General features: G+C 48.1%; 1 protein-coding gene across 2 annotated transcripts in view; it reads left to right on the forward strand.

Moving 5' to 3' along the window:
* LOC119972771 (grainyhead-like protein 2 homolog) overlaps positions 1-17,330 on the forward strand; it is a 136,715-nt gene that overhangs the window by 109,442 nt on the left and 9,943 nt on the right. For both annotated transcript variants that reach the window (XM_038810116.1, XM_038810117.1), the window contains exons 9-12: positions 5,011-5,169; positions 12,202-12,289; positions 12,416-12,555; positions 15,772-15,809. In XM_038810116.1, coding sequence (XP_038666044.1) covers positions 5,011-5,169; positions 12,202-12,289; positions 12,416-12,555; positions 15,772-15,809 — 425 coding nt within the window. The remainder of the gene's footprint in view (positions 1-5,010; positions 5,170-12,201; positions 12,290-12,415; positions 12,556-15,771; positions 15,810-17,330) is intronic.

A 17,330-nucleotide genomic window follows, 5' to 3' on the forward strand; every position in this document is an offset into this window, starting at 1 on the left:
GGATGTTACTGCTCCTGCGAGCCAGAAATGGTTACAATGAGTTGCACGCATTGGTGCACCACGTCAGGTACAAGGATTGCTCCTTTTAATTGGGTTGTGCACAACAGGTTCTGTAAATATTCCCCGACACAGTGTGGGTGGATGAATGTTCCAAGTCCCGCTTTTCGCCGTTACTGTTCAGAGTTACGTGAGCAAGTGGCCAGGACGCCGGGTTAAAGCTGAAAGCAAAAACAACAAGACGTTTCCTTGGCTGCAGTGCAAGCTGTACCTTGACGTTGGTGGCTTCACCGTTCTCAGTTGTTTTGCCGTTGGCTGTTTCCACAGAACCGATCGTCGTTCCTTTTGGAAGTCTATGCTGAAGTCCAAATGCAGAAAGTACTGCTGATTTTTTTGGGAACTTGGAATGTGTGCACAATGCAGCCTATGACCGTTAAAGAGTATAGTGTTACTTTACATAGCGTTTCGTTTGACATCCAAGTTGCCTCTGGGCAGGAGGCTCATGATTATCACAACCAAGGGTATGTGCTCCCCAAGGCGGGTTCTAAGGCAGGATGGGGGTGGATAGTGCAAAATCACATGGATGGGATCCCACTTGCCCCGACCCAGATGCAATTTCACGATTGGGCGGGTCACCTATTTAGGTCCTTTAATGGCCACTTTAAGGCCTTTTCCCGCCCAGCTTCAATTTTTAGGCTGGTGGGAGCGGGTGCAAGGAAAGTGGGAAACAGAGAAATAAACTCTTCTCCATCTGGATACAGGGTGGGAGTGTGCGCCTTGCCTCAATCTGTAGGCCCCTTCAGAGCTGGGGTAGTTTCCCCTCCAGGACCTTGGAGCCAGGCCTTCCTACCCCACTCCCCAGATCGCCCCTATCCCCCTGCCCTGGGATCCCCAGATTTACCTAGAGAACAGACTTGGGACTTAGTTCAAGGCAGAGCGCTGCAGTACCACCTCTGACCACTGCAGCGCTGTGTCTGGCAGAGTTGGAGATTGGCAACAGCTCTGACGGGTGGGACTTCCTTCGGAGAGTGGAAGGAAGCCCTGCCCACTCACAATCAACGTTCAAAGCCAAAGACGTGCAGGTTAGGTGGATTGGCCGAGCAGTCCAAAGTGTGGGCTTTGTGAAGTGCTCTTTCCAGGAGCTGGTGCAGACTCGATGGCCCGAATGGCCTCCTTCTGCACTGTAAATTATATTCTATAAAGGAACCCAAGCCGGGACTCGAACCTGGGGACCCTAGAGTGGTGAAGCAACAGTGCTCCCCACTGTGCTACCGTGCTGATTAGGGAACCCCTGCAGAATTGTGCCTCAGTGTTCCATCAGAAGCACTCCTCTGATGTGACTTCTTGATTCCAATGATTCCATAGTAGACTTTGTGGTAGACTCTGAGGACCCCAGCCAATGTACATGGTGAGCCTCAGGAAAACATTGCTTTTTGCACCTTACTGAGCAAGTCCATTGCGACCAAATTGTTTATTTTTTATAATGGGAGAGTCCTGGCTATTTTTCAAACTGGTAGTGCTGTCACCTTAAAAGCTTGTTTAAGTACACTTAAAATTGGTGAGCGTACATTCCTTCATGGCGTGTGTGGTTATAAGGGATGTGACGGGGTCCTGGCTCTACCTTGGATAACGTTCCACCCAGTTTCGGGAGCCTGGCACCTCTAAAGCAAGCAGCACCGAAGAAAGTATGTTCACCAATTGAAGTTTACAGATGGTATTGGAGGTAGCAAGTATGGGCTTTCAGGCGGATGAGATCATGAACTACAAAAATTCATGCAAGTGGTGGCCAGGTTCCTTTTGTAAAAACTTTTATTCCCTAATAACTGGTGAATAAATAGGAACATTAGCACAGAGGTAACTATTTAGCTCCTTGAGCTCCTTCTGCCATTTAGTTGCACAGCTGACCTGTACCTTAACTCCTATTTATCTGCCTTTGACCCATTTCCCATGGTACTGACACCTGCCCGCCTCACAATTTTAAATGTGTTGGTATTCACAGCCTTTTGAGGGAGTAAATTGCAGATTTCCGCAACCTTTAGTCTGACAGCCTGCTCCCTGATTCCACTACTGAGCAGCCTATTCTAATTTTAAGAGTAGTCACTCTGGTCCTGCATTTCCCCACAAGAGGAAATTGTACCTGGTAGAGGGCATCACTGTGGCACAGTGGTTAGCACTGTCGCTTCACAACTCCAGGGGCCCGGGTTAAATTCCGGCCTCGGGGGACTGTCTGTGTGGAGTTTGCACTTTCTCCCCATGTCTGCGTGGGTTTCCTCAGGGTGCTCCGGTTTCCTCCCACAGTCAAAGAATGTGCAGATTAGGTGGATTGGCCATGCTAAATTGCTAAATTGTCCAAAAACATTATGCTGGGTTACGGGGATAGAGTGGAGGTATGGGCTTAGTAGGGTGCTCTTTCCAAGAGCTGGTGTAGACCCAATGGGCCAAATGGCCTCCTTTTGCACTGTCGATTCTATGATATACTCTATCGAACTTGCACATCATTTATAGTGATCCACCTTTGAATCGGTCTGCCGCTGGTTCGCCCACTCTAGAGAGAGAGGGAGGGCAAAGGAGAGGGAGGGAGAGAGGGAGGGAAAGAGGCATAGAGTGGTAGGAGGGAGAGACGGAGGGAGAGATAGGAGGGGAGGGAGGGAGAGAGATATAGGGAGAGAGGAAATAAGAGAGGGAGCAGCCATTGCCGCCACCAGTTGTGCCAGAGCCATTGGAGGGCCAAGTGGAGCAGCAGAGGGTTCAACACCTGGGAAGGATGCTCACGTCTCTATAATTGAACACTGATTCTCAGACATGTCCTTCATCATCAGAATTTCGTACACTGCAGCTAGATGCCTTCCCTTCCACAACTGAGGAAGCCCACCACCTGTACCCAATCCTTACAACCCCTCTCAGTGAAGGGGCAGTGAAAAGGGGATCGCCATCATAATTACTATCAGCACTCTTTACCTAGAGCGAGCACAAACAATGGGACCATAACACAATCGAGAGCATTTACAAACATTAAACTATTCACCCTGGGCACTTACTCACAGTGCCGGTCATATAAGTTGTCTTGCCTACTCTTGTGCTTCCCCATCGGTGGCACTGGTGCCATGTCCTGGGGCTAATGCTCCTGGGCTATGACGGCAGCACGGTAGCATTGTGGATAGCACAATTGCTTCACAGCTTCAGGGTCCCAGGTTCGATTCTGGCTTGGGTCACTGTCTGTGCGGAGTCTGCACATCCTCCCCGTGTGTGCGTGGGTTTCCTCCGGGTGCTCCGGTTTCCTCCCACAGTCCAAAGATGTGCAGGTTAGGTGGATTGGCCATGATAAATTGCCCTTAGTGTCCAAAATTGCCCTTAGAGTTGGGTGGGGTTACTGGGTTATGGGTGGAGGTGTTGACCTTGGGTAGGGTGCTCTTTCCAAGAGCCGGTGCAGACCCGATGGGCCGAATGGCCTCGTTCTGCACTGTAAATTCTATGATAGTCTCCTCCTAAATCCGACACATTGGATGCTTCTGTCACCTCCTTCTGCCTGCTGGTAGAGGGCACGTCTCCTCTGCATTACCTCCTCTACCAGGTGCTCCACCTGAGAACCTCTGAGCCCTCTCCCTCTGTCCCTGAGCCATTCCGACATGTGCTGTTGTCTGTTATGTTACAGCTGCTGTGGAAGTACCTGCACGGAGCGGCTTCAGTGAATATTGCTCCTTATCAGCATTTGTGTACAAAGCTTCTGGTTTGAGTGAGACATTACATATCCAGTGCAAATCTTTTATCAGCTCATACATGTTCAGATGTTCAGCCGCTCTGCCCTTGATGGTTGATTCCAGTACCTTCTCCACCGTGACATTAAGCCGACAGGTTGCTATTCTCCTGCTTTTCCCTGCCTCCAGCCACCAACTCCATTCCTTTCCCTGGAAACTACTTGACGCTGGACTATCATGTTCACAGCCGTGGTCTTGTATTTGACCATGTACCGAGTTTCCGACCATCTGCACCATCATCAAGACTGCTCATTTCTATCTCCATAACATCACCTGATGCTTGCCCCTGTTTTGTTTCACCTGCTGCTGAAGCCCTCATAGAATAGAATCATTGGATCATAGAAAAGTTGCTGCTCAGAAGGAGACCATTCGTCCCATCTTGCCCTATCTAGACTGGATTAGTCTAATGCACCCCTACCCAGAATCCCACATTCGAACCTCCGTAAATTTGAAGCCATCCAAATCTCTGCTGCCTGTGTCTTAACTTGCACAGTGTCCCATTCGACCATTCTCCCCATGCTTAGCAATGCCCCTGCTTCACCATTTGAAAATGAAAATCGCTTGCTGTCACAAGTAGGCTTCAAATGAAGCAACTGTGAAAAGCCCCTAGTCGCCATATCCCGGCGCCTGTTCGGGGAGGCTGGTACGGGAATTGAACCCTTGCTGCTGGCCTTGTTCTGCTTTACAAGCCAGCTGCTTAGACCACTGAGCTAAACCAGTCCCCAGACTCTGCGAGAACGATGCACCGCCCGTGGCTCACTGAAGGAAGTGGGTGAATTCTCAACTGAAAGCTCAAATTCCAATTCCAGCCACGGGCGGCGACATCTGGATTCCAATGCAAGAGTGCAGCCCTCCATTTTGGGTGAGGGCGGGGGGGGGGGGGATGCCCGATGACTGTCGATCCCGTCAGCTGGTGATTTGGCGGCTTCCGACTAGTCCCTCAATTTCGTCAAAGGGGTAACCAGGGCCCCCGAAAGGGGATGAGGGGAGGCGATAGCGAGAAATGATTTCCCTGTAACGTGAGATTACTTCATGGTGACTTCCAGTTCACAGCTGTGTTGCCCCTGCACTGTAGAACATGAAACCCCCGTCGTCATGTTTACTAAACAAACAGCACCCACCCCGCTCTTTTGATTCCGATAATCCGTTAATGGGCGGCGTCTGTTGCCGAGGGAACCATTGGATGTGTTGATGTCACTGTTGTTGTGTCAATATTCCCAGTTGCTGATGATCTGCGATTGTTATTTTCTCAACCCAGATATTCATCACCGTGAACTGTCTCAGCACCGATTTCTCTTCGCAAAAAGGGGTGAAAGGACTTCCCCTCATGATACAGATTGACACCTACAGCTACAACAACCGCAGCAACAAACCCATCCACCGGGCCTACTGCCAGATCAAAGTGTTCTGTGACAAGGTAGCATGTTCAAAGCCCGCTGGAAGGAGCCAGGATTATTTTTTTTTGTGTTTTTTTTTTGAAAACCTTATCAAGTTCCCAAAACATTGTTCAGGAACAACAGGTTCATTATCGTTGGAGGGTTCTTGTGCAATCGCAGATCCACGTCAGGAGTTCCCTTCTCAAAGGAAAAGATTGGCTTGTATGGTTACTGCCAAAATGAAATGTATAGGCATGCGGCGGTGTCATGTTGGCACTCTGTAATCCAACAGGCTGGGGAGCCATCGACATTTCTTGGACATGTTCTCTTAATTGCTCTCTCAAACCGATATCTCCTTGAGTTAGTACATTTCCAGCGCACCGTTGCACAGTAAATTGTGTGAGCACACAGGCAATTAAGCTTTGATAAAGTACCACATGGAAAAAGCTCTTGGGATTCACTGGGGCTCTGCGACCAATTTTCTGACCATGCTAATACAACGTGATAGCACCATCTTGTGTTAATCTTTCAGAAGTGCACAGAGTGTAAAACGAATCAAAGAACCGTGCAGCACAGGAACAGGCCCTTCGGCCCTCCTAGCCTGTGCCGATCGTGAGAATCATTTTCTAAAACCTATTCTTTAGAATGCGAGGGGGATGTGTGGGGAAAGGGTTTCTTTAGCCCTGTTTCTACTTAACAACAACACCGTATATGTCCGTAGCTCTTTTACTATAACGCACAACGCCAAAGCACTTTAGAGAGGCTTTATAAAACAAAATATGCCACCGACAGACCACGTGATGCGATATTGGGGAGGGGGGGGGGGATGACCAAAAGCTTGGTTAAAGAGATCGGTTTTAACGAGCTTCTTGTAGGAGGAACATGAGTTGGAGAAGCAGAGAGATGAATGGAGAATAGGGAGAGAATTTTAGAGTTCAGGCCCAGGCAGGGCCACCAACGGTGGAGTAATTCAAACTGGGAATGTGCAGGAAACCAGAATTGGAAGGAATGCAGACACTTTGGAGGGTTGTGGAATTAGAGGAGGCTACAGAGACAGGGAGAGATTTGAAAGCAGACATGAGAATTATAACATCGAAACATTGCTTTATTGCCATCCAGTGTTGGTTAGCGAACACAGGGGAGATGGGTGAATGCGATTTAACGCGGGTGAGTTAGGACATGGGTTGCAGAGTTTTGGTTGGTCTGGTATTTACAGTGGGATATTGGAGGCAGGCCAGGAGTGTGCCAGAATAGTTGAATCTGGTTATCCCATGGTGTCCATTGAATGCTGATTTCAGGTAGTTATTTTCTCTCTGGCACAGGCCTCGGACACCTCGGGTGGGCAGCGTTCGGTGCTGGTCTCCCCAGGTGGGGTGGCGCTCCTGGGGCTCTCCCGGGGGATTGGGGGCCCTCAGCTGCATGCTCTTTGGGTGCTGCGCTGGTGCCATCTGGGTGCCATGGAGATGCCAGCTTGACACCCTGGTGGCGCTGCCTGGATACCGTCTTGGCACTGCCCAGGTGCCTGGGTGGCACTGCCAGCTGGCATGGGTGCTTCTGGGGTGCCAGGTTGACGCTGTCAGCGTGCCAAGCTGGCATTGTTTGCGTGCGCACGCGATTGGATCATGGGTGCCTTGCTTGGGTGTTGCTGGGGTGCCGGGGACCCTCCGTGGTGCGTTGGGGGTGGGGGGGACGTCAGGGGCTGCTTCGGGGGCCTCGGAGATCAGGATGCCATTTGGGAATCTCGCTGGACTGGGGAGTTTTGATAAGCGGAGATCCCCAATATACAAAACGCAGTTGTGTGCAGTCTTTGCCGCACCTTCCCGGCTGAGGTCTCTTGTGCAACGCGAATCACGGTAAAATAATTTTAAAAAAATGTCACTCAGGCACTCAGCACCTGGATTGGAGATTGGATAGACGGGGTGTTTTCCTTGGAGCAGAGGAGACTCAGGGGGGCACATGACTGCAATGTATAAAATTATGAGGAACATAGAGTGGACAGGAAGAAACTTGGTGGAAGGATCAATAACCAGGGGGCATAGATTTAAGGGGCAGCACAGTAGCATGGTGGTTAGCATAAATGCTTCACAGCTCCAGGGTCCCAGGTTCGATTCCCGGCTTGGGTCACTGACGGTGCGGAGTCTGCACGTCCTCCCCGTGTGTGCGTGGGTTTCCTCCGGGTGCTCCGGTTTCCTCCCACAGTCCAAAGATGTGCGGGTTAGGTGGATTGGCCATGCTAAATTGCCCGTAGTGTCCTAAAAAGTAAGGGGGGGGGGGGGGGGGGGGGGGGGGGGGGGGTTGTTGGATTACGGGTATAGGGTGGATACATGGGTTTGAGTAGGGTGATCATTGCTCGGCACAACATCGAGGGCCGAAGGGCCTGTTCTGTGCTGTACTGTTCTATGTTCTATGGTTAGAGGGGCTGTGAGCAAACACTATTTCATCGTCTAGAGGGTGATGGGAGACTAGAACCCGCTGCTTGAAAGGGTGGCGGAGACAAAGACCCTCATAACATTTAAGACGTATTTAGGTGTGCATTTGCGATACCAAGGTATACATCTATGGGCTAAGTTAGAATAGTTAGATGGTCATTTTTGACCGCGCTGAGGGGATGGGCCAAAGGGCCTTTCTGTGCTGTAGACCTCTTATGACTTGTGCTTATGTCTAGATCATTGAAGTTTGCAGCCGAATGTTCAGGTAGGAATCAAAATGAACCTTACAGTAACCAATGGTTATTGGTAAGTAGGTTTAGTGATTGGGAAGGGTTTGATAGGGCAATAATTGGTTAGATTTTTCTTGTGTTTAGATCACATCTGGACAACCTTAGGTGTTATCAAACTGCTGCCTGAGTCATAGCTGCACTGGAATAGCTTGAGTATCAGAGCATCGAAGGTCTGGTGCACATCTTCAGTACTAGAGCTTTTTAAAAAAAAAAAATCATTCATACAATATGGGCATTGCTGACCAGGACTAGCTCATTTTGCTCATTCAGAAGTGCCCAAGAAGGTGGTGGTCAGCCCCCTTCTTGAAGCACTGCAATTTGTGTGGTGAAGATACTGCCACATCTTGTTGAAGCAGTTTTCTAAAACCCAGAGATTCGCCAGGTCATTCCGGAGGGCAATTAAGAGCCAACTACATTGTTACGGGTCTGGCATGTGGTCAGAGCCCGTAGAAAGTTAGCTCGGTGAGGACAAGGTCAAGTCTTTCATGCTGTTCCCCAGGCGGACGATATAAAGATAGGTAGGAAAGGCAGCTGTGAGGGGAGGACACGGCGAGTCTGCAAAGGGCTATAGATCGGTTAGGTGTGTGGGCAAAAAATTGGCAGACGGAGCGTAATGTGGGAAAACGTCTGATGGCAGCAATGGAAAAGCAGAATATTATTTAAATGCCGTGAGACTGCGGAATATGTCAAACCGCTACAGCATTTTGCCAAGCATGATCACGGGTCAATCCAATGGCAGTCCATGGTCGCCAATGCTCTTTTAGAAGGCATAGTACCTAAGGGAAGAGGAGGAGGAGGCTGCAGAATGCTGTAGTATAGATGGTTCTTAAAGCCCTCGTACATAAATCACAAAAGGTTAATTTGCAGGTGTAGCAAGGAATTAGGAAGGCAAATGGAATGTTGGCATTTATTGCGATGGGGATAAAAGTATGGAAGTCTATTATAACAGTGCTGTGTAGTGGTGAACCCACCCCTAGAATAGAGCACTGTGTATAGTTTTGATCTTATCTGGGGAGGGATATAATTGTACTGGAGGCAGTTCAGAGGTTCGCCAGGCTGAATCTCGAGATGACGGGCTTGCTTTAAGAGGAAAGGTTCAGCAGGGTTAGGCCTATACTTGTCTGAATTTAGAACAACGCACGGTGGCACAATGGCTAGCACCGCTGCCTCACAGCGCCAGGGTCTCGGGTTCGATTCCGGCCTCGGGTGACTGTCTGTGTGGAGTCTGCACGTTCTCCCCGTGTCTGCGCGGGTTTCCTCCGGGTGCTCCGGTTTCCTCCCACAGCCCAAAGCTGTGCAGGTTAGGTTACGGGGTTGCAGGGGAGGGGCGTGGAGTGGGCCAATGTAGGATGCTCTTTCGGAGGGTCGGTGCAGACTCGATGGACCAAATGGCCTCCTTCTGCACCGTAGCAATTCTATGAATGCAGTGATCTTATTGAAACATACAAAATTCTGTGGAGACTTGATAAGGTAGATGCTGAGAGGATGTTTTCCCTTGTAGGTGGGGGAGGGGATCTATAACTCGGGTGCAGAGTTTCAAAATAAGGGGTCTCCCATTTAAGACCGAGATGAGAAGGAATTTCTTTGCTCGGAGGGTCTTTGGAATCCTCTTCCCCAAGGGCAATGGAGGTTGGTCGCTGAATGTATTCAAGGCTGAATGGACAGATTGTTGATTGCCATGGGAGTCAAAGAATCTCGGGATAGGCAGGACAATGGAGTTCAAACCACAGCCATGATTTTACTGAGTGGCCAAGTAAGCTTGAGAGGCCAAGTGGCCTACTCCTGCCCATATCCCTTATGTTCAATATTCTGACAGCTGCAGCCTTCAAATTTTGACCAGCTTAGTCGGTGATGCTGGATAAATCAAGTTGCTCACTCCCATCTGCTCCCTTGCTTCCTACAAGTAGCGTTCTGCTGAAGGCGCTAATGAGCAAGAGATTTCCTTGATATTGTTCAATCGGTAGCCGTGAAATTTCCTGGAATCTAGAGTCAATGTTGAAAACCAGTGGACTGTGTACCACTGTGCCCCCAAATCAGCTGGGTCGCTCCTGCCAATGATATAATGGGACGGACTTTGCGCGTCTCGTTCTTTTGTGCTCGGCAACCAGAGGGAGGAGTGGCGCGTGTGTTGGAAGAGAGAAGGAGCGGAAAAAAAACTCCGAGCAACCAGGATGAGGGAGATCGTGCACCTTCAGGCCGGCCAATGCGGCAATCAGATCGGGGCCAAGTTTTGGGAAGTTATCAGTGATGAACATGGCATTGATCCCACTGGAACCTACCACGGTGACACTGACCTGCAGTTGGAGAGGATTAATGTCTATTACAATGAAGCTTCAGGTGGCAAATATGTCCCTCGTGCTGTCCTTGTGGACCTGGAGCCCGGTACAATGGACTCCGTTCGTTCTGGACCCTTTGGGCAGATCTTCAGGCCAGATAATTTTGTTTTTGGGCAAAGCGGTGCTGGCAACAACTGGGCCAAAGGTCACTACACAGAAGGAGCTGAACTGGTCGACTCCGTTCTGGATGTGGTGCGGAAGGAAGCTGAGGGATGTGATTGCCTCCAGGGATTCCAGCTCACCCATTCACTGGGTGGTGGTACTGGCTCTGGCATGGGAACACTCCTTATTAGTAAAATCCGTGAAGAATACCCTGACAGAATAATGAATACTTTCAGCGTTGTGCCTTCACCAAAAGTGTCAGACACTGTAGTAGAACCTTATAATGATATAATGGGACGGCACGGTGGCACAGTGGTTCGCACTGCTGCCTCATAGCGTCAGGGACCCGGGTTAAATTCGAGCCTCGGGTGACTGTGTGGAGTTTGCACTTTCTCCCCGTGCCTGCATGGGTTTCTTCCGGGTGCTCCAGTTTCCTCCCACAGTCCAAAGATGTGCAGGTTAGGTGGGCTGGCCATGATAAATTGTCCCTTAGTGTCCAAAGGTTAGATGGAGTTAGTGGGTTACGGGGATAGGGTGGGGGCATGGGTAAAGATAGGGTGCTCTTTTGGGGGGTCAGTGCAGACTCGATGGGCAAATGGCCTCCTTCTGCACTGAAGGGATTCTATGATTCTACAGGATATAGGCAAGGATGTTGATGAAGCTTGACTGACAGATGATCCTGTGGGTATGACTATGATTCTATCTCCCAGCTTCGTCACCAATCACCAGACTTTGATAAGGAGTCAGCAGTGTTAATTTTGTCATGGGAATGTCACTTTAAGAAATGTTTGTCTTCTCAAGTGGCAGCAGTGATGCAATTGTGTGTGTGGAGCTGGGCTCTAGCTCTGCTTTTTACTTTCGTTTTGAACTGAAAGCAGTTTTTGGCTCTGAGTTTTAGTTTCGTTTCTCAGTTGGAGAGCTGCATTCAAGCCAAGGAGGTGTATTTTGGTCTCTCTCTCTCTGCACGCTAAAGAATGTCTCCAGATCACTTGATGATTTCAAAGTAATACCTGTTTCTGTAAGGAATGCAAACCTACTGTCTTTGTTAAAAAGGGTCTTTGACTTATGGATGTTGTTAGGAAAGTTACTAAGGGTTACCTATAGAGTACTGTATCTTTGGCGGGGTATCACTGTTGGTAGTTGATACGGTGTTTACTGTGTGTTTATAAAATGTTAACTGGATTCATAGAATAAACATTGTTTTTATTTAAAAATACTTTAGATCTCTGTTGCATCACACCTGTAAAGTGGGCCCTTGTGCTCCCCATAACCACAATCTATTAAACGTTGTGGGTCAGGTGAACTCCATGACATACTTTGGTGTTCTCTAAACCCTGGCCCATAATAATTGCCTAATCCGCTGCCAAGGTTATTGCTGATTGGCCCATCAGATATTTCTCGTATCATTACAGTTTCGCAGTGATAGTGTTTGAGTCACTTCAGAAGGCCTTCCTTTCAGAGTCAGTCCCATATTGTAAGGCTGGAGTTTCACGGCAGACACCTTCCCCGATGGAAATTATTGAACCAGATTGGTTTCCATGACAATATGACCGACTTTTGTGGTTAAATTTTCTGGCATTAGCCATGACTGACCTGATTTTCTTTTTCTTGTTGCCGACTTAGCATTGTGGGAAGCGATTCTTGGCTCGCTAATCCACCGTTGCGATCATATAACACTGTCACACAAATTGATTGATTCCTTTGCCTGTACTCTCTCACATTCCCATCTTCCGCTGCAGTTACAAAGGTGAAGCCAACCAGTTTCCAAAAGAAAAATATCAAAGAATTTAAATTAAAAAATTAAAAAAATCTCAGTACTTCCTATCCATATATAGAACCCCCGTCCCCCTGCTATTAGCCGCCATGTTGTAACCCAGAGGTTTTTATTCCTACCAACTCCCTTTTCTTATCCTCAGGGAGCTGAAAGAAAAATCCGTGATGAAGAAAGGAAGCAGAACCGGAAGAAAGTAAAAGCTCCGGGAACAGCAAGCCAAGTAAACCCTTGTAAGCTGATTCACTACCAAATTTGTTGTGTTTTCCTTAAAAAAAAAAGTCTGACTTCAAAAGGTATTATCAGCTGGCGTGAGGAATTCCTTTGGGATAATGATGTGTTTCCTCCCCGGCATTCAGCATCAGAAGGCAAACTGAGCTCTGCAGCCTTGCAGAAGAGAAATGATGCCACGTTCTTCAAGACCATGAGCGACCTGGATTCCCAGCCAGTTCTCTTCATACCGGACATTCACTTCGGGAATCTCCAGAGGAGCGGGCAGGTAAAAACATTCCCCCTTCCATCTAATGGCTTACATCGCTTGAGCGTCTTGATTTAAAATGGTTTAGTTTAATAGTAGTGTCTACATTTAGGCCATCGTTTTCCAGCTCCGACTCTGGCGTGCATCGAGGTGGCACGAGAACATTTGGAAAGCCGTTGACTTATAATGCCCCCCCCCCCAGATTTTCCTGGCCAGCCGCCGACTCTGCTTGCCACAGTGCCTGGCTGGGAAAACCTTGCCCTTAGTTTCTGAATGTTTAATCTCTACAGTGCAGAAGGAGGCCATTCGGTCCATTGAGTCTGCACCGACCCGCTGAAAGAGCACCGTATCTAAGTCCAATCCCCCGCCCTATCCCTGTAACCCCATAACTCCACCTAACCTTTGGGCAATTTAGGCAACCTTTGGACACTAAGGGGCAATTTAGCATGGCCAATCCACCTAACCCACACATCTTTGGGATGTTTGTCTAAATTCTTTTTCCCTTTCCCCTTAGGCATTGTTGGTTGCATGATAATGTCCAGCATTTAAACCAGGAACTATTCCAATCTACATGTCTTCAAATCATTCCATATAATACATTGGTACATTTAACCCACTTGAGCGTTTGGGTAGGGGATGGGGGTGGGGGGATTGGGGGGGGGGGGGGGGGTCGTTGAGAGTTGGGGTGGAATGGCAATTTAAGTGTCAGCTTGTTTGTTATAGTTCCTTCGCTTTTGTCATCTTTTACTTTCTCTGTTGGCTTGTCTGAATACCTCTTGTTGCAAAATCCTTTACAAATGCGATGCTCCAAAGGCATATTTACTTCAAATAAGCTGGCGTGTTTGCATCTAAGTGTGCAAACACTTTCTTCTTGAAGACACTTTTTTCCCCATATATTGTAATTTTTGTAATCCTGACAAGTGAGACAAGGAGGGGCGGGTGGATAGTGTTCAGCCCTGGGTCCTGCGACTGATAGGCGTGAAGGTTGTGAATAACCAACAGCCCTATTTCTTCGGTGGCTGACCTATTATGTCAAAGACCTCTATGTCGATGGATAAATAGATGGATGTCGAGGATGGAAAAATGTTGGTCTAGAAATGCAGGTGCTAACTTACCGATTAAACCAGTTAGCAGGAAATGAATGCACATTTGGCCAAAGGTGCACTGTCCACCATGTTATGAAAGGAAATAAATAGAAGCCTTTTACTCATGTGTGACAAAGGTGCATATGCAAGTAAGAGGGCTAGCATCCGCTGGAGGCTCGCTTTCCAAGATTCATTTCCCAAGATCCCATGCTGCTGTTGGCCACACTCAAGGGAAACTAGCCCGAGAGATCACCTGCCAACTGAGATGGAAAATACCTAACCAGACTGTGGAGCCAGAAACCATTGGAACGTTCCTTCAGTCGCCACCTTAGAAAGCTGACCATTGTCCCTCCTATCCCATTATGCCTGGCCTCTTCGACCACCTTTGCTCCAATTTCCCCTGCCAGCCCCTGATCTTTGTCCATTCTCCTCAGTTCCTGATGTGAGTCCGAGCACTTTTCCTGTACTTACTCACCTGAAGGCCAGTGTGGGCCTAAACAGCGGAACTATGTTACACAACTCTGCCGGAAAGGTCTGCTGTCCAGTCGCCTCTATTATAATGATGCTCAGTATATGGGAGCGATGGACCTCATCTTTCACGTTGAGACCAAGTGGGCATGCCTGGATTTCTGGCCCGTTTTCTTTTTGACATTTTTTTACTCTTATCAAAACCTTTGGCTTTGTTGGCCAAAGTGCCCTGTTGTGTCCTCACCCTGCCTACACGTTTTGATATGATTTACCGTGACATTTTATGCACTGAAAATGGAAGAATACTGATTTTTTTTAACGGAATGCAGATTGAACAGAGTTTAAACAAAATGGCCTTTAGTCTCGAAATTAATACTTATGATACGTGCTTCAGAATGCCAAACCTGGGGGGGGGGGGGGGGGGGGTGTGTGCAGTGGTTAGCACTGCTGCCTCTCGGCGCTGAGGACCCGGGATCGATCCCGGCACGGGGTCACTGACCGTGTGGAGTTTGCACATTCTCCCCGTGTCTGCGTAGGTCTCACTCCAACAACCTACAGATGTGCAGGGTAGGTGGATTGGCTCCGCTAAATTTTTCCTTCATTAGAAAAAAATTAAAAAACATGTTTTATTTTTGGAAAGAATGCAACACTTGATTGGATGACTTTCCTCTGTTCACAATTGGATGGGGGTTATGTTCAAACCCATCATGGGATGTGAGCAGCACTGGCTAGGCCAGCATTTGTTACCCATCCCTAATTACCCGTGAGAAGGTTGTGGTGAGCCGCCATTTTGAACCATTGCAGTCCACCTGTTGGAGGTGCAGCAAATTTGATGTAAGGGCAGAAATTCTCGGATTTTCATCCAGCACCTGTGAAACAATAGCAATGCAGCTCCAAGTGAGGATGGCATGTGACGTGAAGGAAAACTGAAGAGGTGGTGGTGGTGTTTCCATGTTTCTGCTACCCTTGTTCTCGATGGTAGAGGTCATGTGTGTAATAAGCACATGGGGAGTCCACACTGAGTAAAAATAAGCATGATATATACTTCCCGGTAGATCCCTACTGGGTTCTTGCTTGGCCGGTGCCTTACTAGCCAACCTGAAATGCACTGGGTAATTGAGATATCCCAACCCTAGTTGGGAGTTCATACTCTGCAAGGAACACGAGGAGACAAGCATTCCCACCCCGAATGTCCCCTGCGGGATATGTATATGCCACACTCTGCTACCAATGTGCATTGGTGGTGGACGGATTGAATGCTCAAGGTGGTGGATAGGGTGGCAATCAAGCGGATGGCATCGAGCCTCGTGAGCGTTGGAGCTGCCCTCATCCTGGCAAGTATTCCTTCACACTCCTTGTTTGTGCCTTGTAGATGGTGGACAGGCTTTGGGGAGTCAAGCGATGAGTTACTCGCCGCAGAATTACCAGCCTCTGATCTGTGTTAATCAAATTGCAAATGGCTTCCTATGTTCAATTGTTGGAAAATAAAACCCTGCTGGCAAAGGAGATTGAACTGTAAAGCCTCAAATCAGTCAGCTTTGCAGGAAAAGACAACGGAAAATCAGCAGCGGTGAGGAGGTTTCAAACTGATCGTCATAATTTTGTGACTTCGCCTTCCTCTCTGGTACAATGTACAACATTTCTTTGTGACTTGTTTCTAAAGTGATGTTCTTCCGTTTTATAGATGTACAGTGTCAGCACCGATGACATGGAGCGGGAAGGGTAAGCATTCCTTTGTGTCAGGTCAAACGTGATGAGGGATAGAATGCTTCAGCAAACGGGGTCACACTATTGCAACAGGGGCTCAATAATAACAACATTGATTTTGACTCTCCTCCCACCCCCACCCTCTTAGCAAGTTAAGTTCCAAACAATCAAATTGTTTTGGCCTATCCTTTAAATCAGTCTTTCCCAACCTTTCTGTGCGAGGGGAAACCCTACAATCTTTTTCGCAGTCATAGGGCCGAAGAACAAATTTCGAAATGGTTCAGGTTTGGTGCACCAGGGAGAACTGTGTACATGGGTTTGTGGGATGTGGCGGGTGTTATCTCTTTCCCTTTTGTTGTTTGGGTGTTCTTTTGTTTTTTTTTCTTTTGTTTGTAGTTGCTTTTGAAGTTGGGTGGGTATTGTTCTTGGAGTGTTACCGTTGTTTTGTTAATAGAGTTGAGATGTTTATATTTTGTAAAAATTTCAATAAAAATTATTTTTAAAAAAAAGGTTTGGTGCACCATTAGTCATGAATTCAACAAAATGTTGAGGGATGAAGAAAAGAAACAATTCGATGAGCAAAAATAAAGCAATAAATCGTTAATAAAAATTTTTTATTTTAGATTACCCAATTATTTTTTTTACAATTAAGGGGCAATTTAGCATGGCCAATCTACCTACCCTGCACATCTTTGTGTTGTGGGTGTGAGACCCACACAGACACGGGGAGAATGTGCAAACTCCACACGGACAGTGAATAAATCGATAATTTAATGAGTAATTAATGAAGATGGCTACGAGAGTGTGAGAGGGTCAGATTGGGTTTTTTGGGCTCGCTCTCAGACCAGAATGTTCCTCCCCCCACCTCCCCCCACGGCAGAGGCCGGCGTTGGCCACAGGTGGGATCTTTGGTCCCACTGAACCCGACGGTGTCTTGCATGGCTCACTCCATGTCCAGGATATTTATGCACTCAGCCTCCCCCACACCCACTGGGTGAGTTGGTGTGAGTATGTTGGTGTGCAGAGATGAGGGTCTGTACAAACCCTGAGGCTGGGTGTGAGCCTCACTCTCGCGCTGACACCAGGGTGTATACACACACTCCTGCACACACATAAACACTTGCATGTGCACGTACACACACACGCAAACACTCATGCACACAACTCAAATACACATGTGCACATGCACAAACACTCATATACACACACACGCACACTCTTGTGCACGCACATGATCACACACACTTGCGCACGCATACTTTTGTGCACACACACAAACACTTGCATGCGCGCACTTGCGCATGCACACCCTCTTGTGCATGTACACACATACACTCTTGCACGCATGCATACACACATACAAGCACTCTTGTGCACATGCACATGCTCCCACACTCTCAGCCATACATGCACCATTGCCACCCCCACACACACACACGAACATAAACAGACACAGATTCTGCTTCGCCCGAGAAACACGCAGCAGTTTCTGTCTTCCCCAAGCCACCCCCAACCCCATTTGCAGCCAGTTTGTCT

The sequence above is a fragment of the Scyliorhinus canicula genome, chromosome 10 (assembly GCF_902713615.1).
Source record: "Scyliorhinus canicula chromosome 10, sScyCan1.1, whole genome shotgun sequence".
Lineage (NCBI taxonomy): Eukaryota > Metazoa > Chordata > Chondrichthyes > Carcharhiniformes > Scyliorhinidae > Scyliorhinus > Scyliorhinus canicula.